This window comes from Colossoma macropomum, unplaced genomic scaffold (genome assembly GCF_904425465.1).
Source record: "Colossoma macropomum unplaced genomic scaffold, Colossoma_macropomum, whole genome shotgun sequence".
Taxonomy (NCBI): Eukaryota; Metazoa; Chordata; class Actinopteri; order Characiformes; family Serrasalmidae; genus Colossoma; species Colossoma macropomum.
The window spans coordinates 9,364,839-9,392,615 of record NW_023494806.1 but is presented as its reverse complement, the minus strand read 5'-3'; the positions used below and the strand labels follow the sequence as shown (position 1 = coordinate 9,392,615).

The following is a 27,777-nucleotide window of genomic DNA, read 5'->3' as shown; positions in this document are numbered from 1 at the left end:
ACAGTCATTCAGACAGATTTAATGGGAGATGCTCCATTCTAGAGAAACAAACTGAGTCAGAATTGTTCACAGTGGCAGTGATAGGAACCAGACATCTGGAGAGTTTAATGCCAATGAAAATTCCCTCACAGAAGGTTACATTTCGGGTTACATAAAATGGTTATGAATATACTCTCTGAGACACTGTTTTACTATAGTTGTGAGAAGCTTCTGGCTTAAAATGTCCTCAAAGAAAACTTCAGAATTACCGCTATTTTATCATCATTATATATAAAAATTCAGATGACACGTGTAGGTTCGTAGATCATTTTAGCTAGTAAATAAAATGGCCATATTCTGTGGACAGTGCAAATTGTCTACAAAAATAGCCCATTTTGAAATGCTTCTGTGATGTCACTAAAGCCATGTCTACATGTTGTAGACATCACAGTCAGTAAGTTTCTCTACAGTGAACCATTTCACATCAAACCACTCTGATGACTTTGTGAATAATGAAGAAATGTTCAAAAAAAGGGTGGAATTCCCCTTTAATCATAGTAGAATTTAGAAGTTTTGCATATTATGTGTAAGATTTGAAACACTTTGGGAACAGCATATCAATTTAGCAGGTGATAGTCAAGAAACCAATCAAGTGCAACATTGTTTAGATGCTAAAATAAACCCGCTCCTGCTTCCGTTTCATTTCCTTTTTGAAATGTATAACCTCTTTGTTTACATAATAATAAGGCCATCTGAACATTTTAATATTCAGAGATATAATTGTGGACATAATCTGGGTTTAGGATATAGTGAATATTTATTAAACAAAAGTGTTCAGATATCAGCAACGTTTCTAAACCTAATTATATGTCATTTTCAGCGCTAGACTGCTGAGAAAGACTGAAAACCAGAATTTACTCTATTAGTCACTTCCTGTCATGCAAAATATGTTTAGAAAGCTGTGCAGCTTTGAGTCCCATGAGTGATTTTTAGCTTTATTATCTGTCCTTACAAGTACAAGCTGATAGTGCAGGTCTGAAAGTGAGGGTCTGAAAGTGCGATACTGAGGGTCTGCAGCTGGATCCTACTGATAAAGACTACAAAGGCCAGTGACACCAAAATGATTTGTCATGTCCACAAGAGAGAGAACATACATCATCAATTAACAATCAATTTATAGATGCAGTGCATAAGCAGAATAAATCAAATAAGGAATCTGTGTGATACGGAGCCCCTAAAGGGACATGGTGTATTTTTTTGGTAAAAATCTGGTGCGCACCAGATACTAACAGGTGAGCACCGAATACTATCAAGTGAGCATATATATATATATATATATATATATATATATATATACATACAACATTAACAACATTAGCCTACAGTGCAAAACTAAAAAATCAAACTTCAGACATCAAACATGTCCTGGCTGACTGACTGGTGGTACAAGGAGCTTTGTGTGCGTTTTACATTTCAATTTAACCATTCTTTAAGCAACATAGTTCTGTCCCTCTGCGAGAAAAAAGGCTTTTGGTGTAATCCACCCGTACTGAAGTCTGAACAATGATAAACTATTGTCCAAAGCTGTATTTAAGGTTGGCTTTATACAGTGAAACCTTAATGCAACTTTTGTTACTGGAAACCTACATGAAACTAAAAACTAAAACTACATAAAACTAAAAGCATCCTGCAACTCATTTGCATCACTGCAACTTTGTGAAATATGTTTCATGAAACAGCCAATCAAAACGTCAGTAACACATCATGTGATTCATCTAATGAGTTCACTACGTCACTGGACAAGAAAATAAAATAGAAGATGGTTAAATGGGGGGTTGAAAAGGAGACCCCTCCCCCAGCTGACTCAAGACTGGTAGTTCTTTATTTGACAACAAATTAGCGTTTCTCAAAGCTAATGTTCCTTCAACCAGCTGTTTTAACCAGCCAGCTAACACTAACAGCTGTTTAAACAGCTGCTTTATCACTATTAACCCTGCATTATTATCTGCTCTTATCACGATTTACACAGCTAGATTCAATTTCTCCTCTTTTGACACCCCCAAAATTTCAGTTCATTTTGAATCCAAATGATGAAAATTATCACAGAAGCGGAGATCAAGATGTGCTCCTCAATGAACTTGTATGGCTTCTAGGACAAGATGATTGAGGATCAAGTAGGTTATAACTGTAACATACTTAAAGGTTCATTTTTAAAGGCTTTACATGTACACAACAGATAAAAAACTCAAACGTAGTAAAGCACCCTAGATAGATAAACGACAGATATAGACAAAAGAACTGCAATGACAGCTGAAATTAATATAAGAAGATAAAAAAAATGTGGTAAATATGTAAAATACACCTTGTGGATGAATAGACGATATGGTATATCTAAAATTTATGAGCTGTTAACTTAGCTTAGTAGTAGAGAAACTGAATGTATTGTGTGCAGCTTTGTTTTCAAATTGCTTCTTTAACAGTCATGTTGCATGGAAATGATATTGCAGGCAACTCATAGGATGCAACTAGTTGCATGAAAGTTTCACTGTGTTAAGCCAGCCTAAGAAATATCTTAACAAATAAAACTGGTTCAGAGGCCAGTTTGATCTGACCTCAGCCAGCGTTGAGGCAAAAACATGCACAGAAAAAAGCTTAGTGTGGATAATGACACCATATATTATTAATACAGTACATAGAATGTAATGTATTTGGAAAGAATATAGTGATTGTGAAGAGCAGCGATGCATCTCAGGGCATGTACATGTGCACATACATCACTGGGAAGTGCTGAACAGTGTGATGGACTCTGAGTGAACCCTCTGTTTCTCTGGTAAGGCATGTATCGGCTCCAGATCCACTGTGGGCCTCAGCGCCACCTTCAGCCTCTGTAAAACATTACGCACAAAATGCAGTGCTTTCACAGATAGAAAAAGGAAGCAAGACCACACGCACATGAACGTGTGCATATATACCTAAAAAAAACTAGCAAATGTGTGTGGATATGTGCATGATCATGTCCATATTGGGGGGGCTGGGGAGTCTGGGATTGCTGAATTAGAAGCCTCTAAGGCTGCCACTGTTAGATATTACTGGTACTAAATGGAGCCTCGTCCTTATGAAACAAACACTCATATTTGTTACGTGTACCAAACGAAGATTTGACAACTTTAATGTTTATTTCTGGCCTTTTTTTCTAAAGTAGATTTAAGTGCACTGTTTGCTTGAAAAAGCGAACTTATAAAGGTCCAGCTGTGGATCAGTATCCTCTGCCAGGTGCAGTGATGCCACAGTATATGATGGGAGTGTCAGGTTGTTCTTGTTGGCAAGTTAAGAAGTGATGCATTCTCGATGTTCGGGGCGGATCAGGAACAAATCCGGGTACTTTAACCGTTCTTGGTGCTGCATATTGAATATTGTAATGCAACTTGGGCAGTGAAAGATGATGTTGAGCAAGAACAGGAAAATGCAAGAACACACAAGAACGCGTACTGAGAAACAGCCTATGTGTGCATGTGTGTACCTGTAATAAAGATCCTTTATTCCTCCAGATTTCGTGCACTGCCCCCAGTGGGATCCAGATTATAGAGATTAGAGAAATGAACCAGCCCAGCACCTCAGCCCACAGCGGGTACGTGTAGGACTTGCCATAGCGTGCAGGAGTGTACTGGATTATACTGGAGATCAGAATACCCTGCGGACAAATGAGAAGACGTCCTGACGCTTTACAGAAGATTTGTAGAAATGCACGTTGCAAACTGCTTTGTATAAAATCTCTGACCCTAGAGTGACTGGTGCAAATGACAACAATAAGCCACAGGAGGCTGTGCTTTACAGTATTAACGGCTGCTGTTAGATATGACTTAAAATGGAGCACTTAAAGCTCCTTTATGAGTCGTACAATGACTGTAATTCCCAGTTGTATAATAACTAGATAACTAGAACTGGAAAGTTTGTGGACAAACTTTAAGTGGGCTCAACAAAGCTGTTGCTATAAAATCCCAGGTGGTTGCTAAGGTGTTGCTAGGCCATTGCAATGGTATCCCAAGTGGTTGTTGATGTGTTGCTAGGCTACTGCTATGGAAACCCAGGAGGTTGCTAAGGTGTGGCAAGGCTGTTGCTATAAAATCACAGGTGGTTGCTAAGTTGTTGCTAGGCCATTGCTATAGTATTCAAGGTGGTTGCTGATGTGTTGCTAGGCTATTGCTATGGAAACCCAGGAGGCTGCTAAGGTGTTGCTAGGCCATTGTGATGATATCCCAAGTGGTTGCTGACGTGTTGCTAGGCTATTGCAATGGCATCCCATTGTATAAGTAAAGTTGGCTTTGTCGTTAAATAGATTATAATGGTAGATTTTGATGGTACATTTAAAGAAAAAGAGACATGAGTTGTAGGATGGAATGAGATCAAATAAGGAAGCTTTTCTCACCAGCACCAGCATCGGAGAGAGGAACTGCCAGCAGACACGAAAATACAAGTTTGGCCTCTTTCCCAACATGTTCTCCACCATCACACAGATCCTCTCCACTCCTGCGTGTTTGTGCGCATGAATCGAAGAGAGAATGAGTTTAAAACAATTCAGAATAGAACATATTGAGCAAATAAATATCCCTGAATTTCTAAAAAAATTGTTTTACCAAAGATCAGTGTGACTGCCAGCACCTCGAAGAAGGCCAGAAACATAAGAGACACAACTGCCGTGTAGTGATCCATCAGCTGAAACACATAAATACCACCCTACACACACACACACACACACACACACACACACACACACACACACACACACACACACAGAAATAGATAATGTTATTTAACATTGGGAGGAAACTCATCTTAAACTCCAATACTATTTATCATCTTTCTTTAATTCATAAGGGAAAGTTTATAAAGATGTGTTAATGAAAGAGGATATCTCAGCTCTCCGATTTATACAAATAATGGATTCATGTTACAAATAACAGTTCTAAAAGGTCTGTTATAATTAAGTATTACATTTCACATGATAGTATTACATTATAATTCCCTTTATAATGCATCATGATGAACTACACAATAGAAATAGCCCAAAAAAGAAAAAATATTGTTTCATTAATTTTATTAACAAAAAACTGTTTTTCCTTCTCCTGTTAAGCTGCCTTTTTGGAGATACAAGGTTTTGTTGAAACAGCAATGACATATAATTGATATATAATTGTTGTGGGTGTGGGTATAAGTGTGCATTTGTATATATACAATCATATGCAAAAGTTCAGGCACCCCTGGTCAAATGATCTTTTGTTGATTTTCTAAGTGAAAATAAGCTGCACGTTTTAATGGACAATTACTTTATTTGCTCAATGTAACATATTGGGAAAAAATACAAAAATAATTATTGGCTCATTTTAGATTTAACATTCTAGTTTTTTTCTAATAAGTTAAACTCAAATAAACAGGAGTTGTGCAAGAAACTTTGCAGAAAAATGCCAAACGCATTACAGGCCATTTTCAAAATTTTTCTTTGCTTCATGTCGTTTTTAGTGGTTTTTACATATATAAGAAATATCACTATTACATCAGATTACATTAAATACAATACATTACATTAAATAAAATGTATTTTCTATTGTACTTCAGCTGTTAGTCTTTTCAAAAATTCATTATATCCAAAAAGTAACAAATGGAGATACAGCATTTAGGAATGAAACTCTTCATCTGTTCTCTGTGGAGATGTGTTAACTTATTTTCACTTAGAAAAACAACAAAACATGTAATGTGACCGGACTGTTCAAACTTTTATATACAGCTGTATATCTAATCTTGGTTTATTGTTTTTATTGTCTATATTCCACTACTGTGTAAACCGTTCCTCCAGTTTTTGTGTATTCGGTGTGTTGGTGAACTTTATGCTTTCATGATGGGCTGAACTGTTTCCTGTAGCAGTGTAATTGTACTGTATCATTGTAAGATCAGAGATTTGAGCCCCTAATGGTGTTTGTTTACCCTGGTGATGTGCGGAATTCCCAGCAGAAATCCCACCGAGCACACGGCCAGCACCAGCAGCTCCTTCCTCTTAAACACACGCAAAACCTTCACACCAAACCCGTCCATGATGCACGTCACCGCCACCTCCACCATCGCAAACTGTACACAGACACACAAACACAGAGCTACAATGAGACTACGCTTCTTTCCAGAGGACACACTTCTGCACATTTTAATTTGAGAGTGTGTGTAAGTGTGTATGTATGTGTTTTTCTCAGGAGCGGGTCTGCGGTACCTCACTGTCCAGGCCGAGGCAGAGCAGCATGAAGAAGAAAAGAGGAGCCCACAGCTGGGATACAGGCATGGTGGAGAACGCTTCTGGATACACAACAAACACCAAACCAGGACCTACTCACACACACACACACACACATGCACACACACACACAGAACACATAAACAAGAACAAACACCAGTGGCTAAAATATCACTCACATGTGCCAAAGCAACAGAAAACCGTCTCTACTTACAATCTAATCTACAATCTCTAGTCAAACACAGTAAGGTGATATTAAAACCGTCCCATTCAGAGAGTAATACAACTCCACGGCAGTTAGCTACACCAGACGTTCTGCACTTTTTCCGTGCTGAAAAACTTCAATAATTAAAGGGTGACAACATGAAGAAGATAACAGCAGACAGAAACATCAGGCCTTTGAATGACGGCACAGCAGCAAGAAAGAAAAAGCGCAACACATCTGAATAAACTGGTCATATATCCCTGCTGACCCCTTTAGAAGTCACACTTGTCGTTGGTGATAAAAGAAACATGGTGTAATTTTATATTCCTTATGTCACGCTCAGCTGATTGAAACAAACTGAGAAATTCTGTCGAAAAGATAGATTCAAAAACTGTATTCAGTTCCATATTTGTGTTTGTACATAGAAGAGGAGATATTTTTTATGAATTGTACTTGCGGAACAGTTTTTCAGATATTTTATTATGAAATGCATTTGATGAAAAGTTATAAACCTACTAATAAAGATTTATCAGTCATTTCTATAAATAATTTGATAACTTCTATACAGCATATAATTTAGGTAGTTATAAGAGTGACAGCCTTAAGTGCAGCCCATATACAGCTTATAACAGGTTAATCAAGTAATTGTGTAATTTCCATTTAAATAGCATAGCATAGCATAGAATACTCTTCTAAATGCAATCTATAATAACTCTAGACTTCTACATTCTTCCCTACTTTAATAAATCTGCAATAACTAAATGCTCAAACTCTTTCTCATTTACAATAACTATAGACTGCTGAATTATTCGCAATTAATAATAACGCTAAAATAACTCAAGACTTCTACATTCTTCCCCGTTCATAATGACTATATAATATGTCTAGATTTCTAAATCGTTCCCCATTTATAATAAATCTATAACAACTCTAGACTTTGTAATTGTTCCCTATATATAACAAATCTATCAATCCAATTTTCACTAACATTGAAATTCTAAATCCACATTTATAATAACTCTATTATAAACTTTTTCCCATTTATAATAACTCTATGACACCTCCAGACTTCTAATTTCTTCCCTATTTCAATAATTCTACAACAGGGGTGCCCACACTTTTGTGGCTTGAGATCTACTTTTTCAAGTGGACAGGTCATTGAAGAATCACACTGACCTTATTCTAATGGTTTGCACTGAATGGTATGAGCCAGGTTTGTGTAGTCTGGACCACTTTTTTCTTCCTGAGTTCACTTTTAGCTGGGGATTTGTAGTTGTAGTTTCTGTGTATAGTTAATGCGATGGCTACTTGACAAATCAAGCAGATGCATTTGGAGTTTGATAGTGAAAAAATAGTCCTCCTCCTGCTCTGCATGGAAGAGGTAAGTCGGTTTCTTTGCGCCAGGTCTCGCACTCATCTTCTGAAAGAGTCAGCGTAGGTTACAAATAGATCACGAACTTGCCACCGATAAATGGAAACTTTCTAGATCGCCAGAGAGGCAAATTCACTATGGTAGCAAGCTGTAAATTAAAGAGACAGTGGCCACATTTCACGTAAGTCAATCACGTTGACCTGCCCGCCACCAGAATCAGTAAGAAAGTGTTGAAATTTGATAGCCTGTTTGAATGAAGTGCACTCCAACATGCACGGTACAATCGACTGGTCAATCATGACTGGTCAATCGTGATCGATGTACTGGGCACTCCTGCTCTACAATAATTAAATGTCTCAATTCTTCCCCATTTACAATGACAAGACTTTGACATTCTTCCACTGTTATAATAATTCTATAATAACACTAGACTTTGACATTCTTCCCCATTTACAATAACTCTATAATAACTCTAGACTTCTTCTCTATTTATAGTAACTTTGTAACAACTCTAAACTTTTAAATTCTTCCCTAATTGTTTCCTAATTGTAGGTGCATGCCTGAGGTTCAGAAGGGGAACAGGGCAGATTCTAAATCAGCAGGACTTCTTATTAGGATTCCTCAGAACCAGTGAGCCTTAAATCTCAGCCTGACATCACTTCTGGTTGCTAGCTTTATGCACTAATTGGCAGAGAAATTCAACAGCGGCAAAGCTCAATAATATTAAAGCTGGAAAGTTTGGAGGTGGCTGGAACGGGAAGAGAAGACTGACAGAAATTCAAATGTGATTTGACTGCATGTTTATGGAACATTACAGCTCCAAACACAAGACGTCTTGAGCTAATGAAGGGTTTCAAAGTTGAAAAACTGTACATTTTGCATTGTTGTTTGACCGTCAATAGTAGCTACCTTTGCCAACTCCGCTGACAAAGCACAGAGTAGTTTTCCACTGAGAACGGAGAGAAACCAGGATACAAATACATTCTTTTAGTGAATAAACATCTTTCACCCCCCCCCCGTGACCTTGCCAAGCTCTCCCACACCTGCTCTGTCTCTCATAATCACTTTGTTGTGTTTCACAAAATAAGCTCTCTTTGTGAAGCATGTTTCATCACGACCTATCGAAAAATGTGAAGCTAGAATTTCTCACTGCCTTTCTTGTTAGCCTTCTCAGCAGCATTGCTGGCCAGCTGCCTCTATTCAGAAGGGTCTGCACTGCAGAAAGGCTTGAGGAAACCTGAGCATTGTGTATGTTCACTGACAAAAAAGATATATATACTATCTATATACTAATACTATAGGGTGCTACAACATTTATGACTGCTGTGCTCACGTATGTTCTCTGACTGCGTCAACTCACAGATCACAGCATGTTAAATATCTCTGCACCTTATTCCACTACCTCATGCTCAGAAATCTGTGCTGTGCCAGCGCTGCACTGTCCTGTCTGTTTACTGTGTCTAATCTCTGTTTAATTTATCATATTTATTGTATTGTTTATAGCTTAATTTTTTGTTTGCACACTTATGTCTGCACGTTCGCACTTTGTACTTTTTGTTCCTTGTTGCACCTTGTTCTTCCTGGAGGAATGTAATTTCACTCCACTGTGTACTTGTACATAGATGGAATGACCATAAAAGCCTCTTGACTTGACTTGACTACATAGCGCTGTATACTAATAGCCATCTATAATACTTGTGTTCTTACCTTACAGAAATTCCTGTAATATGATCTTTGTTCTTTTTCCTAAGGAATCAGACTATTACATTTAATTTTGGTTATAAAACTCCATCACTCCCTTCATTTTATATTTATGGGTGTGGGCAGGAACTATGAGACCAAAAGTAGGACTTGTCCTGACTGAGAGTGTGTGTTATGAATAAGTGAAAGAGAGAGAGAGAATGTGGAATATGTGTCTAATTTACCATCAGTAGCTATGTCATCCACAGGCAGGTTGTGAATATGTGCCATGTAGCCAATAGCAGAGAAGATCACAAACCCAGCTACGATACTAGTAGCCGAGTTAGCCAGAGAGACGACAAACGTGTCCCTATAAAAATAAGAGAAAAAAAAACAATCAAACACGGCGTAACTCTGGGTTTTTTTGTGATAAATAAGTTAATTCTTTTAATTTCAAGACACATGTATAGTCTTTAAAACAAAGGGTTCTTTGGAGTCTCTCCATAGAGGAACCACTTCTAGTTGGAAGAGCCATTTTTGTTAATCTGTAAATAGTGCTTAACAACATATATATAATCTGTACCGATATGCAAGGTGTGAAATATAGGGGGTCTTGGGGGGTCCAGGACCCTCTAATAAACATCTTGACCTCCTGAACGTCTCAAAATCAAAATTCTGGGGGCTTCTTGAAAACAAACTTACTATGATGTTATGTTATTCATTAGGGCAAAACAGACACTTAAATACAAATTCAGGGAAAGCTCGCTGTTCAGCCGCTTCTGTCTTTGGTATTCTTAGCCAAACAGAGATGCAGCACTGGTCTGCCTCAGGGTGGCGCTGTAGCAGTTGGTCCTTCATAGCCTAGCAACTGTAACTATGACTGGGATACCTCTGAAAAACTTTACAATATGGTGTAACATATTTGTCAATATGAAAACAGTTTCCCAAGAGTTTTGTGGAAAGAGTGACTTGTTATCCATTTCATAACCCTTGTGTGGTGTTCAGGTCTGTGGGACTTGTTGTCAGTGTTTACCAAAAGAAGAAATTATACGATTTATTATTATTTCAACCCCAGATTCCTCGGCCTTTGCTCATTTTCTGTGAAACACATATCAAATAACACATTTTCAGTGACTTCACTCTGTTCACCCCCCTACACATTTATACTACACATGTGGTGTTGGGCTGAACCCGCAGGGAATAAAAGTGTGGAGGTGCTGTGTCCTTCACTCTGTTCTCCTCCTACATGGCCTGCTGTTAGTCTGTGTATGTCTGTGTGTCTATGTGTTTGTATATGTGTGCGTGTGTGTGAGGGTGGACCAAATGGACAGGCTGCTGACTGGCTACAGCTGCTAAAGGAGAACCCTACACTGGACACTTGTGATATTTTTACATAAATTATTGTGGCTGTATTGATTTAAAAAAAACAATAATGTGGTGGGTCCACCAGACCACTGAGTAACAAAAACATAAACACCACACAAGGGTTAGAATAATGACAAAAGAGATGTGTAAGACTTCAGTTAATGTGTGGAAGAGCGCATTCCCAAACTAGAAGGTTAGCAGCCAGTTAGTAGCCAGCCAACATATTTCACATACTGCCGGTATACCATTATTTTATACCAATATTGACACACCCTGACATTACTTTTCAGTTTCAACAATATCTTGGACAATATATTTAATAGACAATGAGAATTACAGACACAACATAATACCCATAAAATAGTGGTGTCCCTGTTGCCAAATGGTTTATTGTTAAGTTCTAATTCTATTTACTGCACTTTAAAAATGACATGCATAATCTGACAGTTAACTGCAAAATATACAATTTGCTGGGCGTGTCAGATTTAATACAATTTAAAATCCATACAAAATAATAAACAGTAAGTTAGCATTATTTTATTCATACTAACTTATATATTGTGTGAAGATCATTTTTAAAGTTTAAAGACCTTCCACATAATGGAAATATACTACAGCAATTAAATGAATTCTCCAGAACCATACATCCAAACCAAGAACCCTGACAGAACCTTTCTTTTTAGGGGTGTAACATCAGTTTTCCTCTGTTCCAAAATCCCTCACCTGAGGATGTTGTTGTTGTATTTGTTGTAGCTAGCCATAGATATCATAGAGCCAAAAGCAATGCCAATGGAGTTGAATATCTGTGCAGCTGCATTCACCCATACCTTAAAGAAGAAATAGGTCAGAGTAGCTTTTGCTAGACATGTTATCTCATGTTTAGCCGGTAATGTTAAATTAATATTCTCTAAATGATCTGACAGTAAATTTCACACACTGGTCCAGACATGCTATTGGTTCAACAGAAATGATTAAGTGGAAAACAGTCAGCTGTAGGGTGTCCCTCACTTGGACTACTTTGCCCTGAGCATTATTGGTCTGAGGAGTATTTCACAAAGGGAGACAATTCAGCCTTAACTTCACAGTAGCCATAAAACCATCCGAACATAAGAAACTTGATGCACCGTTCAGTGCCTTAAACTGGTCCATACAACTGGCTCACATTAACATAAGTCTCAGAGGAATGATTCACTGAAAAATCAAATGTAAGCTGTTTCCCTGTGACTCTGCATATAGTTGATCTGTCAAGACATGTTGTGTTTCTGAAGTTTGCTCCCATAGTTTCGTAATGCAGGAATGAGGCTGATGTAGCTGAAAAGTAACATAATTAAATGGCTCTTCTTGAGTGAGATAGATATATACAACACTAGGCCAAAGCAAACGTCAGCAAATGCACCAATAACTGCACCAATTCAAGCTCACCTGCACTTCCAGGAGTTTGCTCCAGTTGGGCATGAGAAAGTACAGGATGCCATCTTTTGCACCAGGCAGCTGGACATTGTTGATCAGCAACGCAAACAGCATGAAGTAAGGGAATGTAGCAGTGAAATAGACAACCTACAGAGAGAATTTACAGGCCAATAGGAGACACAAACAAGACAGTAAAACATATAATTGTCACAGCCATAGATTAATCACTCTCATTTAACCCTATTAAAAAAGAACTGGGATCATAACTGACTGAGCATTTTATAAAGCTGAAATTGTCATGATAAATCATGAGGGGCTTGGTCTATAGAGGATACCCAGAGAAGGCCTCTGATGTTGAACTACTTCTGCTTGTGGTTCATTACAGGAAATCATGAAACCTACATAGCCTACTATAGTAATGTAAACACAGCTTACTAGTTACACTGTCTCAACTGACACCCACAGCATAATCTATTCATTTGTCTTGCAAAAGTGAACATGGTTGAGGTTGGTCGTTCACGTCTACTGCTTCAAAATGTGTTCCGTGGTATGGGAGTAGGGAAATCTGACCTTTCCTGTGGATTTGACTCCTTTGAATATGCAGAAGTAGATGATGAGCCAGGCCAGAGCGAGGAGGCCAAACAGCTCCCAGCGAACCCCTCCGGCATCTTCAATACCGCCGGTCATCTCCAGCAACTTACGGCTAAAAAACACACACACAAGTTACAGCTGGTAATCTGGTCACTTCCAAAAAAATGCTAGAAATCCTGTTTTAATTTACTTCTATGACGACAAACATTCACCTGCTACTTACTCAAAGTACTGCTGACTGGCTGACTGCAGGTGAGTGGCATTGCCGGGGAAGCCAGTGGAGCAGTTGCTGACCGCATTCCAAGTGTTATTGCAGGACTGCCATGGCAAGGTGGAACCAAAAGAGTTGAAGAGGTAGTAGAGAGCCCAGGTCATCAGAACGTTATAGTAGGTGGCCAGCACGAAAGAAATAACCACTGTAGCTAGTCCCACACCTGGGGACGCACAGGTAGGGGACAAAGAGAAAGTGTGTTAGATAGTAGGCAATGCCACTGCTGCTCTTTTAGCATCCTTCCAGTCCTCTACTGCTGAACGGACACACTTCAGAGTGGGTTAATACTGGAGCTAAGGCTCATTACCAGAAGTGGAAACTAAAATTGGCAGTAAGATGTTAGACCTGTCAGATAAACAGCGCTTGTTTCTGATAGTCTCTGATCTTGAATCGAACATCAATTTAGAATTTTCTGCATTTGACTATTATGACAATTGACCTGTCCAAATGCTTACATTTGGAGCGCTATTTGTTTATTTATTATTTATGTTTATTTCATTTGAAGTTTCATAATCAGATCGTATACCTCTCTAAAAAGCTCTTTAGGAAATCCTGCACCTCATATCCCATCAGAAATCTTCTCTAATGATAAATGCGATATTCTTTAGCAGTAAAATAAGCTGCATCAGAAACAATATAGCAAATAATGACCCTCCATCTACAAATCTCCCAGTTCCCAATAGGGTGGGACTATGTCCAACATCTCAGCAATTAACCATGAAACACATTATAAAAGTACTTTCACTAACTACACTTCAAAACTTTCACAACAATTTAAGACACAGCCTGAGAGATTGTGCTTTCCGTCTTAAACTGGTTTCAGTCTTATATAAGTGGCTGTGAATGTTGCGCTTGGTACTTGTTCACCCAAGCATCATCTTTTATCTTGTGGGGTCCCACAAGGGTTGGTCTTGGGACCAGTACTATATAATCTCTACATGCTTTCATTACCCAAGATAATTAATAAATACAACAAAACAAAACACACTCCTTTTTTCTGGCAGAACAGACTTCAGATTTTACTAGTGTAAATAAACAAGAGGTTAGAATAACAATTTTCTTTAATATTATTTGTGATATTATCACACCACATTTTAAAAGTCCAAAAACTTCACCAAGCAAGGAAAGGTGATTGGTGGACCAAAGGGAATGGTGCCAGCAGATGGTTCTGAAGACTTTTTATGTCTCCAAACTCCTAATACATCAGATATTCTGAGCTTACTCTTATGCAACACTAAAAAAGACCAGGCTTTTCCCCAAGGGCCGCATTACTGAACACAATAAAGTGGGATAATGTTTAAAAGCCTTGGGATTTACAAGGCTGACCTTGGCTCCCAAATGACATTCTAACATTAACTAAAAGCCCTGCAGTAAGTTTTTATTGAAACAGAATGTTTAAAACATGACATTTAATGCATTATAAGCAAACGTTTTGAGGACTTGGAAATCGCCAGCTGATTGATGTTTTAAACTGTATCAAATCTCTTTCACAGGTGGAAGTAAGTACTTAAACAGGTGTAACTTACTAAGCAAACCTCACCTTAAAAAAATTTAATTTTTTCCTTAAGTATGAAACTTAATCAATGACATATCTCTTTCTGGATGGTCTCAGACATTCATAGCATTTATTTCTGAGAACATGGCTCAGCATGTGACACTCGTAAGAGTAGTGGGCTCAAGATCACTAATCTTTACAACATACTGTAACTGGCATAATTCCACTTTTGCTCTTTACCATTTGACACCCTACACTCATAAAATAAAAGTATAAAATAGGGTTCTTTAGGGCAATGCCATAGAAGAACTGCTTTTGGTTTGCTAACGAAGTGTTTAAATGACACCAGCCTACATAAACATTTATCAACACGTATTCCATAGGTGTCAGGTTGTATCTACACTATGTGGACACTCCTCCTAATTAAGTGTTTTAGTCACACCCATTGCAAACGTGTATAAAATCAAGCACATAGCCATGCAATCTTCACAGACAAACACTGGCAGCAAAATGGGTCGAACTGAAGAGCTCAGTGACTTTATAATGTGCTACTGTCGTGTGAGGCTACAAGTCAGTTTGTGAAACGTCTGCCCTGCTAGATCTGCCCCTGCCAACAGTAAGTGCTATTATTGTGAAAGGGAAGCATCTAGGAGCAACAACAGCTCAGCCACAAGGCAGCTGAGTGCTAAAGTGTGTACAAATATCCTGTCTTCCGTCACAAACTGACAAACCGCCTCTGTAGGCAACATCAGCACAAAAACTGCCTCAGAAGCTTCATGAAATGGACTCTGGACTCTGTGCTATGTGTTGTCTGTAATGATTAACTGCTGCCATAATGCCAACAGTAAAGTTTGGTGGAGGAGGGATAATGATCTGGGGCTGTTTTTTTCAGGGTTTGAGGTCAGTCCTTAAGTTCCAGTGCAGGGTAATGTTAATGCTACAGCTTGCAAAGACATTTTAGACAATTATATTCTTCCAACTTTGTGATACAGTTTGGGGAAGGTCCTTTCTTTTTCCACCATGACTGTACCCCTGTGTACAACGTGAGCTCCATAAAGACATGGTTTGACGAGTGTGGTGAGGAGGAACCTGTGAGTCAGGGCTCTGTGCAGACACAGTCCAAAATGTTGTGAAGTCTTCCCAGAAGAGTAGAGGCTGTTGTGGCTGCGAATAGGGGGCCAACTCCATATGAATGCCCATGGTTTTCAAAAGGGATGTCTAACAAGCTCATGCAGATGTGATGGTCAGGTGTCCACATACTTTCCGCCAGTTATGTTTATGTCTGATCTTTTTTTCTGGCATTAGATCGGGTCACAACTATTTCTGAGGTGAAATAACGTGGTTTGTAGCTCAGTGTATGTTACATTGATAATGCTGATAATATGACAGTTTGGTACAACAAAGCTGAGCATTCTGCAGGTCTTATAGATAGTGGGTTTCATTTTGCCATTTAAAAGATTTTAAAGCTATTTTAAAGCTGTCACATCATTAGCATTGTGACACTGTTATATACTCTAAGCCAGGGGTGTCAAACTCAATCACTAAAGGGGCCATATTAAAAAAATTTCAACAATTCCGTGGGCCACAGAAAAAAAACGTTTTTATTTCATTTTTAATGAATGTTGTGCTATAACCCAAACTGACCATTGTTTATTCAAAATAAACAATGGTAAAATATAGACACTTATAACAGACCTTGAAATATTACATGAATACTTAAAATATTCTAAATTTAAATGTCCCCAGCAGCTCAGTCTTTTAAACCTACCTAGTTGCTTGAAGTACACACCTGGCATCTTTTCTTTGCTGTAAGTTCATTAAGACTTGGGCTCAATTTCTGAGCCGCTAAGCTAACATTAGGTGTTTATAGTGGTTGAACTGCAGCTGAAATGCAGCTGGTGTATCTGGTGATATGACTGGTGTGGAACTGTGTAGAAGTGTGGAGAATTGAGGAGTGCCTGCTGTCCCATAGATTGTTGTTGGGGAAAAACAGTGCACATTATGTTGCAGCGCATGCTGGGAACTGTAGTGCAGTACGTTGTGAAACAGGCTGATATACAGAAAATTAAAATACTTTTGCGGGCCGGATAGGATTGTGTTGCGGGCCTGATCTGGCCCACGGGCCTTGTGTTTGACACATGGGCTCAAAGCTTTTACAAACCTTTATAGATGTTTATATAGGTTGATGTTAGCTGTCTTGACAAGCTTATGCAATGGTCAGACAGCCTTATGAACACTTGCCAGCAGTAAAGTGGTACTAAACTTTCTTTTTATTAATGAGTTTAGGTGTGAAGAACCTTTATGAAATTTAACCAGTTTCAGCATAGCGTAAAGACGCTATACCAACCCAGCGTTTTTTCCTAGAACCATGTGTCTAAGCCAGGAACCACTTAGGTACCTTTATTTTTAAGAATGTACAGCTGGGCCTTGAATAACTATCCAACGTTGAGCAGCTAATGTAAAAGGTTTCATACTGTTCTGATAGGCCCACATTCCACAGCAGATTATGGTGAGTTATAGGATCATTTGGTCAAAGTCCGGGTTGAATGCATATCCTAGGCACAAACACATTCTTTAGTGCATCTATATAATCTACACATTGCTGTTAGAGGAGAAAAGTGATGACACTGCAGAAATCACAAGCGTACTACGGTATCTCTGACTAGCGTCTGTGTGTTGACCAGCCCATGCACTGATGGCCTAAGTCCTTGGATTAGATATCCTCCCTGACTGTCCACTGTTAAGCTGCTTGGCTTTTGTCTTCTTCCTTTTCGGCGATGCTCAGCTGAAGTTTTCATTAGATGCTTCTCCCTCACCACCCAAAACTTGGCTCTGCATACTATCCCAATGTTATTGTTGGATCCTGTCTCACTGGCCTGAGGTCATCCCCAAACTCCTAAAGCACTAAAGCCCTAAAGCCCTATGCTATCACTGGCCAAGCAATAAAGCAGGCCTCAGAGAATCAGCAGCTTCAGAGAATAGGGAGCTTCAGAGAATCAGGAGCTCCACTGGCTCTGAATAGGTTCGTTGGCCCTGAATGAAAGCAGTGCTCTCCTGATATTCTTAATTCTAATGTCTACGTGTCTAACAGTGGCTTTTTTTGTTAGACCACTTTAATATTTTCTTTCATAGGATTTTAACAGAAAACACCAATACATACACAAATAGACACACAAAAAAACAAAAAGATCAGTTCTAAAGATGATCTTCACAGCTTATTTGGATTCACCCCCCCCCAAAAAAAAAACATATTAGATTGTTGTACTGTATTATTGTGGCTTTGTCAGTGCTTTGTGTGTCCAAGATTCTTCTTAATCATTTTCATTCTGCTCTTTTCGTACTGCTGCCCAAGAAGCCTCCTCATGCAAACCATCTAACTCTTTCTACATGATTAAGCAGACGCCCTTAACTGCATTTGGCAGTTTCTAAAGTTAGATGGTGAATGAAATTAAAGTTATAATAAAGTTTAAATGGAGCAAAAAATAGTATACAGTAGAGCTGAATACACCATTCACTGTGGCACCTCACTCATCTACATGTGCAATTGTATGCAAATATTTAGGCACCCTGGCCATATTACATATTTTGTTGATTAAATTTTAATTGTGACATGTGCAAAAGTTTCAATACCCTACTAAATCAGTACTTATCCCTTTTAGTAGATATCACAGCTTGCAAATGCTTCTTTTTTTAAGAATTGTCACTCATTCCTCCTTGCAGAGCATTTCTAGTTCTGTGATAATTTTGGGTCATCTTACATTGGGTCATCTACCTACAGACTATTAATGATTTACAGGACTGTGGGGCCATTTCAAAAGCTTCAGCATGCGTTTCTTGAAGTAGTTCATGGTGGATTTTGAAGTATGTTTTTGATCATTGTCCTGTTGTAGAAGCCAGCCCCTTTTCAGCTTCTGTTTCTGGCACTTTTTCTTCTAAAGCCCAAAGCATAATAGACCCTCTCCCATGCTTAACAGTTGGCAAGGTGTTCTTTTCATCAAATGCTACCCCTTTTTAACATACCTTTGGTGATTATGGTCAAAAAGTTCATTTTTACTTCATCAGTCCACAGTACTTGTTTCCAAAATGTCTGGTTGCCTGTTTATCTAGATGTTGTTTTGCATACTTTAGCTGTTGACTTTTGTGATGAGGTCGCAGGTAAGGTTTCTTCCTGATGACTCTTCCATTTGATTTTGGTGGAGGACCAAACTTGACATGCCCACCACACTGATTCCTGACTGGAGCTTTAAACCTCTTTAGGGAAACAATTACCTTAATGCTAAGAATCTTAGTGACAGCTGCCATGCATATAAATACACACACCTTCTGAAATGAACATGCAGGATCTAAAGCACAGAATAACCTGGCAAAGGATTCTGGCATAAATCCATTTCCCTAGATCCTTTTTTTCGTTTAGATTCTTTTTTAATAATTTATTTCTTTTGAGGTCATTTTGTTTTAGATTAGTTATGAAACGTGGCACTGACCCATTATTCGTCATACAGTATGTGACCGTGGAATCTTGTAGATTACAATTGTCTGTACATTTGGAGTTTACAAATGTATGACATCAAATAATTGTAAAATGTGAAAATAATATTTAAAGGACACGTGCACAAAAAAAACAAGTCAATCAGAATAACATACAGAAAGAACTACCTGCATCAGTCCTTCTGTAAGCAAGGGGCCGCTATAGACTGAAATGAGCGATATAGATTTGACCGGGTAGACTATCTCTGTCTTTGAGGAGATAAAAGCTAAGGAGAGAAGTCTGGAGTTAGAGCAAATGAAAGCAAGACCTTTTATTAATATTACCTAAGAGAGGATGATGACCATTGATGGCTGAGCCCTTTTAGATGGTTTAATGCTTGTTTGTTTGTTTGCTTGCTTTGTCCCTCAGCTTATTTCTACACTCATTATAATCTTAATCATTATCTACCAATTGTTTCCATGTAAAATAATTCCATGTAATAAATGCTGTTATGAAAACTCTGATATACTGTTAGTCATACTCAAAATTTTGGACACCAAAACTCTATAGAACACATTTCTGCACATTTTGTCGCACAATTACTGTTTATTTACTAAATTTAACATATTGTAAAAAAATTAAAACATGAATGTTCCCGGTTCAAATGTTATGGCACATTTTATATTTTATATTTTATTGTTTCCAATATGTAAAACAACAAATAAATAGTAATTGGGTGCTAAAATTAGCAGAAAAAAGCCATATTTAAGTGTGTTCTCTGTAGAGGGTGTGTTAACTTATTTTCACCTAGAAAATCAACAAAACGTAATTTGATGGGCGTTCAAAACTTTGTATATGACTGTATACTACTAATATTAATGTATGTATATAACATTAATGCAATATTAATACTGATAAGATTTACACTACCGTTCAAAAGTTTGGACTCAAATATCATATTGATAATTGTGACTCAATAATAACTTATAGAGATTGAAATGTTATAAACAGAGCAATACAACAACAAACTGATGGTTTATTTACAATTTAAAGTATTTTGGGAACAAAACAAAGTCACAACATGGAAAAGATGTAAATGTTACTGAATAATAAACTGCAATTAACTATTTATAGTTACTATCTTGTCACAAAATTAGTATGAACAGATATTTGATTAGCAAGATTTGGTCATTCCTTTTCAAATATCCTGGACATTAACAGCATTTTGAGTTCTTCTGTGATAACATTGGTTGATATTATTAAAAACCATGATTCCAAAAGTTTTAACAGTAGTGTGTGTGAAATGGTGCCTCACATGTACCAGATTGACAGATACTATTTATAGTATAATAGGTTTAATATGTTTTGAAAATAAATATCTGGTTATCAAACTTTCTTAAATTGAAATACTGAGGTATTTATAAATGTTTATATAGCCCAGGCAAAACATGGACATCAGTAAAAACAGAAGCACTATAATGCTGCTGAAAATATCTAGAATCAATTCGACTTCCTTTGGAGATTTCAGTGCTCAGACTTGGCTCAGGATCAGAAGCCCCCTCAGTCGCTCAGTTTTCTTTTCTAATCACTGTACGTTTCTTATTTGGTGCCTTCATCAGCACTAAGCCTTTCTCAGGCTTCCGGCCTTCTTCACAGAAGAGTTCAGTTGAGCCATGAGAATTCAATGTCCCTGAAATCTGAGCGGCTGATGATGCCAAGCACCATTAAGAGATCAACCATCAACAGGTCATCAGATATCATCCCAGCTAGCGACAGAGCAGTAAACTGTGGGGTGAAAACCTTAAACTCAGAACCAAAGTATGTGGAGGAACAGAAAGGGAGAGAGTGATGGCCTGTTCTTCATCAAGATCACAGAACACAGTCCAGCAAAATGACAAAAACGAGTGCAATCAAGAAAATGGTCAACAACACCATGATTTACATTTAGATTTAAAGTGCCAACTGATTTAAATTAAGATTTGAAACAGTGATTAAATGGAAATACCATACAGTTTAGAGGACGGATGTTCATTTATAAGCTCTTTGTTGTAAATAGGGCTCAACCGATATAATATAGTAACATAATATGGAAGTAGAGCCTGACCGATAACACCAGCCGATATTGAGGTCCTACAGACTCACCTATATTTGCATGCTAGTGTCTATCACAGCAGTACAGCATGAACTGGTAAATCTGAACACAAAATACCAGCAAGGTTAAAATGAAAAAAGTGTAAAAAAAAAAACATCCAAACGAGGGATGCATTGGTGCAAGTCCTTGGTCACTTTCAACATTCCACTTTGGTATATTCTTGCCAGACTAACACTTTGCAAACACACACAAGTGGCTGTGATTGTTTGTGTTAAACACAAACAATCACAGCCACTTCCCCTACTCAAGTGAAAACATGTAGACTAACAAAAGTCAACATTTGCAATACCAAAGTCCGTACATGGAGTATTTTACTCTGTAGGACTGAACAGAATTGCGAGGGAACTGTAATAAATGTTTGTAAGCTAATATTTTTAAATCATCTTTGTAAAGTAGACATAGAGAGACCATATTGTCCTATTCAGATACAGTAGGGGCCAAAAATCTGAGAGTGAAAATGCTTCTATTTTGCATTCTTCCTTAATATATAATAAATAATATTATCAGCATAGCAATCTCAATAAAAAGCTAAATCAAATTTCAGAATTTTAGTGTTTGTCTCTCTTTTGCTTTAATGACAGTGTGCACTTAAGCTGGCACTGACTCTGATCACTAACAGTGAGAAGCCTCTCTTGAGCTAATCAAATCCACCTCTGAATATGAGTCATCTGAACATGCACTTAAGTGAAAGTAATATGACTGAAAAAAAAAGGCCTTAACATGGTCAAAGTCACAAATTTGCTTAAGTAGAAACAGTGCAGTATCTTGAATACATTTTCTTCCTTTTATGTGTCTTAATTTTTCTTTGTTTTAAATGTTTTCTAAATTCTTAAGCTTTCTGTTATTTGCAAAATTAAATGAAATCAATCCTAGATTTTCAAAGTGGCCTCAGACTTTTGGAGCATGCTGTACATCATTTTAGTTTTAGTGTTCTGAATGAAACTGCTTTATTAACTGCCTATGAGCTGTCTGTAGGGGCTACATTTCATGTAGCATGTCATTTGGACTGAGTGTATGTCTGAAATCACAGTGTATGTCTGGACAGTCAGCTACAGCTTAACCAGCCAACCAAAATGCTTTAAACAAGTGAGCTCCTCAGATTAGCCTCGGATGTGATTCCTGCTGTCACTGTGCTACAGAGACTGTTGTTGAAAGAGACAGATGATGTGCAGGGATCAAAACTATGAAACATACAGCTTTACTGATGTGAAACAAAACCAGATCTTCTCCACTGCAACGCTACTTGATCAAAGGTAATTAATGCACTTCAGCTAGATCAGCTAGATCTTAACGACTGAACTGTTAAGGTACTTTGCACTTATTTACACTAATGACAACTTAATTCTAAGTAGGTTACTCAGTATAGTATTGATGTTGGCAAGTACCAAAAAACATGTACTCTAAAATCTAAATATAAAATCTAAATGATATCGGCTGATATTATCGGCTATCTGTATTTTTAGCCTCTTAAAATCAGCATCAGTTTCAGTCACAATTTTTTTGGCCCTAGTAATGAAACACAGTTGTGGCGTACAAGTTTGCCTTCAAGACTGTGAGTACAAAATTGGGAAGCTAGAATCAGCCCTGAGGGAAGCAGACTTTGTGGTTAGCAAATGTACCACTGACCTAATGAACTCTGATTCACACCTCCTATGACTGATCACAGCACGTAGTGCACAGTTAGTAATGCGGAGGTACAGCGGAAATAAAACAAGTACATCTGAACTTTAGAAAACAGCCATAAACTTTCAGCCCACCAGCCTCAGACTGCACGCTTAGAGTTAATGATTATAGATTTGAGAATAAACAATAAAACAATGAAAGTGCTACATGTGTATGAACAATTAGCTAACACGATTAGACATGATGCCTATTAGTGACTTATTAATCTTCTTCTTGAAAACCTAAACCCCACCCTAGCAGACAAATAAAAGGTGAAAGGTGATTCTGTACTCTGCTGTGAAGCTATTGTTTATGTCACAAACTATTGTATAAAGCAAGCAAACCATAACAGGGTAATCATTTTTACCACCCAGAAAAAGTCAGTTGGCACAAACACATTAATTAATTAAAAATGTGACATTTTAGGACTGAAAACATGTTTGAATTAGTCTGACAACCACACAAATTTTGTATTTTGACTCAAGATTATACTATATTTTTTCAAATAAATAATCAAGCATATGAGTCCTTTGTTGGTGGCTGTGCCACTTGAGGAAATCCAAATGTATGGTGCTTGGCAAGGTTTTGCAATTAGTTGAATATTTTTAAACTTGTCTTATTTTGCAACATTTTAATGAGTTAAAAGAAGACTGTACACAGAAGACTGTATGAACGTATCGCTGGTCATAAAGGAGGCAAGACAGAGTTGATAAACACAGCACTCGCATATCAAACTTTCTTGCCTTTTTGCTGGACAGTATTTGTGGAAAGTGGGGGAACACAGTGAAGGTCTATGATGGGTGACCAAACCATCAATAGTGCTTGGGCACAATCGATGCACACAAACCACTCACCTTTGAGAAGGGGGCAGATTTTGGCCAGTCCATGAACTGGCCCCAAGCGAGTGTACTGACCAATGGCATACTCCATAAAGAGCAACGGGATACCACACAGAAACAGCATGATTACATAGGGGATGAGAAAGGCACCTGAAAGTAGAGAGAGAGAGACACAATACAAGTGTTAATATTTGTCATGCCAATAAAGCAACATTGAATAGAATTGAATAGAATAGACAGAGAGAGAGAGAGAGAGAGAGAGCGAGAGAGAGGGAGGGAGAGGGAGAGAGAGAGAGAGAGTAAGGGGATGAAATAGTAATATAACATTATGAACATTCCTGTAATAACTGTTTACTGAAAGTTAATCTGTCACACTCAGAAACTGTATTTTTCCTGGTCAATAATAGTTTCATGTGTAGTTATTGTGAAGTCTTTTGATTTTTATGCATTTAACACACTGAAACCTACAAATAGTGCACTAAATTATCTGTAGTAACTATTGTCATCAGATCCAATATCAGACTGAAAATAATCATCACAATTTCCCATTTATCTTCACATGTAATAAACTGGCAGTCAATATATGATGCACCCCTACTCTAATCATCTCTGAGCTACAGTTAATATACCACAGACAGCACATTAAGGACAGAAAACTATACAAGACATGCACACTTAGCAAAAAAGCTCCTATATAGTGGTTCTCAAACTGGCCCTCAGGGACCCCCAGACAGTCCATATATTGCAAATTGCTTATTTTATCTATAAAAATGCATTATCTTTTCTAGGTTCTTCACCTTGGTGAAGTACCCTACATAGATCAGTGCAGGAAACTCCAAGCCAGTAGATTAACGATTGCAGTGACCTATATGTACCAACATCCACTGACATTTTAGTTTATGATTAACAACGGAGCAAACAATGTAATCCACAGTGTCAGAAAACAGAGAACACAAGAGGGGTTCATGATGGAGGCATGACACAAACAGCAGCAAGCTCAAATAACACACTGTGCGGGACCTCTGGTGTAAAGATGTCCTTTGGCAGTGTTCAGTAACGATGGCAGTGCTGTGCCAGTGTTATATTATATGACGTGACCCATTGTTCAGGAAACCAGTCATGCAGCTCAGTCAGCGGCTTGTTATCCTATATCCTATAGTCATAGTGCATAATGTGCCACTGAGCTTTAGCAGAACGTTAATATATTAGAGACCACCTGCTATGCTTTTTTCATATGGTTTTAGAATCATGCTGTTTGTTTTCCCCTTCTGTCTAAATAAGCCTCTTTTAAAACCATGTACAGCCACCTTAGCATTGCATTCCACAGTATACACCTATAGGATCCTATATATGCAGTAGGTTCTGCAAACACTCATCAAAGGACTGCTTTGCATGTCACTAAATGGTATTCAAATCCCTGATTCAAAGCAAAGAACCATTAAATACAAGTCATTAAATACAAGTTATTTATTTTTCAGGCAATTTTTCCAAGGAAATCAGGTATATAAGATAATCAACCTGCATAAACAAGAGGAACATCAAAGGAAAATGAGTGAAAAAATGGAAGATTCCAAAACTTAAACTCAGAAAATGATTAAAAGATACAGAGAAAATGGGACTCCTAACAACCACCTGCAAGACCTGGTAGACACCAAAACTGTCCCCATCAGATAAACAGCACTTAAAGGTTTCATCTTCGAGAGAGAAGAGAAAATCAAGCTGCTTCAGACGTGAAAAAAATCACAGGTGTTTCTGTTCATCGTTCCACCGTGAGTAGAGTTCAGCGCTATGGGTCTGAAAGGATGTCTAGCTGTCAAGAAGCCTCAGTGAGAAAAGGAAACAGACAAAAAAAAACAAAAAAGCTGCTTGTGTTCTTAAAACAATGGACTGACCATCCCAGAGTCAAGACCTCAACTTCACTGCATGTGTTTGGGATTACTTGGATTGTGAGTAGCAGAAAATCCAACCAACTTCTGAGACTGAACTTTGGAGGTGTGAAAAATATCCCTGCAGATTTCCTTGAAAAACTGAAAGCAAGTCTCTTAAAAATGAACAGAAGCTGTAATAAAGGCAAAGAGTGGATACAGTAAATACTGAAAAATCTGAGGATATATTTAGTTGTTGTGGTTTCTGTGTATTTGTCCGTTAAATAAGTACTGTTATCTTAAAAATGAATGAACTTCAACCTAATGGCTGTTTTAGAAATGAATCTCTGACTTTGGCACAGTGCTTTAAGTCTTCGTTACATGAAGTGTTCAGTGGTTATGTGCAGCAGGAAGAACAGATCTTTGGGGTTTTCGTTTTTATGACTGGAACTGTTCCATCACTCATTGTCCTATTTATAGGAGAATCCACCATTTTTTAATGTTCTGCATAATTAAATCTTAGTTACACCAGACATTTAGACTATTCAATGCCACTAAAAGCTACCTAATGTAACCTCCCGCTGCATGAAATGGTTAGGAATACTTTGGCTGACACATTTTTTAGATAGTTTTGCGATAAAGTTTTGGAATAAAATGTTAAGCCGTTCATGGTGGAGCAGTACATTCAAGGTAAAGTAGTATCCAAGATTTACTGCTATTTTACCATCATCAGCATTACATATAAAAACTCAGAAGGCATGTGTATATTCACTGATGGTTTTGGATAGTAAATAAAATGGCTATATTTGCATTGTAGCCATCACAACCCCTGGTTCCTATCATCACTGTTGTACCAGATACCACTTTGTTGTTAGGTTGCACCATTTTAGATGAAGCAATTCTGAATGACTTTGTTTACATTTCATGATTGAATCAATTTTTCTCTATAGGAGAATTAAATAATAACAGAGACGTGGACAATTTACTGATTTTACTGTTGCCATTCAAGACACTATTCAGTTTCTCAGTGGAACTAAACTCTATATCCCTACAGAACAAAACAGCTAGAGAAAAACATGCAAAATAAACAACACTTAGGGAACGATATCTGAACAAATTTCAAATTACTTTGGCTGTAGACTCTATGTGAGCACCAAAACAGATTCATTTGCGTAGATTTGCACCTGAGGTTGAAACCGAAGAGTGGAGTGACTTTACAGCTTACAGGTCACATTCACTGATCATTTGTGAAACTCAAAAACATATTTGCATTGACAAAAACTCAAATTTGACATTCTTTAAAATTTATACATTCATCTAGATTCTTTTTGGTTTATTTACCCGAATCCAGACTCGGAGATGGTTGTTTAGTCTGATCTTATTATGATATTCATCAATAATTTTACAAATAAACTTTCTTGCTGCATGTTTTGTTTAGTTTGTTACACTGCACAGTCCTGGTTTAAAGTTACAGGTTTACAGAGCTGCATGCTGGACTTCACAACCCCACATAAATGATACAGACCAGGGACCACATTTATGAAACATTCATAAATGATTATTTCAATCTTAAAATGATCGTATATGAAACCTTCCCAGTGGCAGTGCCACCATGAAACGTTATGTTTTTCTAAGTAATGTTGAAAACTTATCTAATGTTTTATAAATGAGGTCCCAAGTGTTTTAACCCTCCTCAGAGAAACCTCTATCCAGCGCATGTTTACATCTGCCCCAGCTCCAAACACACCCAAGCCAGGTGAGCCAGGTAACCCAGAGGCTGTGAGTTGCTGGGTGCTGTTTACCTGCCTCAGGTGTGCTGTTATGAAATGGAATGGAACAAAAACATGGACTGGCTCGAGGCAGTGTCTCTGAGGACTGGAAAAAAACTGATGTGACTAGGTGGGCAAAACCCTAGGGATGGGCAATATGGCAATATTTTATCATTATTGTGATAAATTACATGCTGATACACTTTTCCGAGCATATTGTGGATCTCGTCAGTACAGAACACTGACCGACTGCAAGTTTCATTACAAAAAAAGCATAAGTAGTGCTGCTTAATGCAGCACAGTATGTTAAACGTTAAATAAAATAATTGTACTCAATTTTTGTGGCATTTTTAAGTGTGGCACTACATTGTGCATTG

General features: G+C 37.8%; 1 protein-coding gene across 3 annotated transcripts in view; it reads right to left on the bottom strand.

Annotated features, from left to right (window-relative positions):
• The window catches only part of si:ch211-225b11.1 (uncharacterized protein LOC561694 homolog), a 30,559-nt gene continuing 2,782 nt past the window's right edge, over positions 1-27,777 (bottom strand). For all 3 annotated transcript variants that reach the window (XM_036598992.1, XM_036598993.1, XM_036598991.1), the window contains 12 exons: positions 23,782-23,916; positions 13,103-13,313; positions 12,859-12,991; positions 12,301-12,435; positions 11,602-11,705; positions 9,759-9,883; positions 6,236-6,348; positions 5,959-6,099; positions 4,614-4,713; positions 4,406-4,506; positions 3,500-3,670; positions 1-2,864 (listed from right to left, as the gene is read on the bottom strand). In XM_036598992.1, the coding sequence (XP_036454885.1) occupies positions 2,754-2,864; positions 3,500-3,670; positions 4,406-4,506; positions 4,614-4,713; positions 5,959-6,099; positions 6,236-6,348; positions 9,759-9,883; positions 11,602-11,705; positions 12,301-12,435; positions 12,859-12,991; positions 13,103-13,313; positions 23,782-23,916 (1,580 nt within the window). In that variant the 3' untranslated portion in view covers positions 1-2,753. The remainder of the gene's footprint in view (positions 2,865-3,499; positions 3,671-4,405; positions 4,507-4,613; positions 4,714-5,958; positions 6,100-6,235; positions 6,349-9,758; positions 9,884-11,601; positions 11,706-12,300; positions 12,436-12,858; positions 12,992-13,102; positions 13,314-23,781; positions 23,917-27,777) is intronic.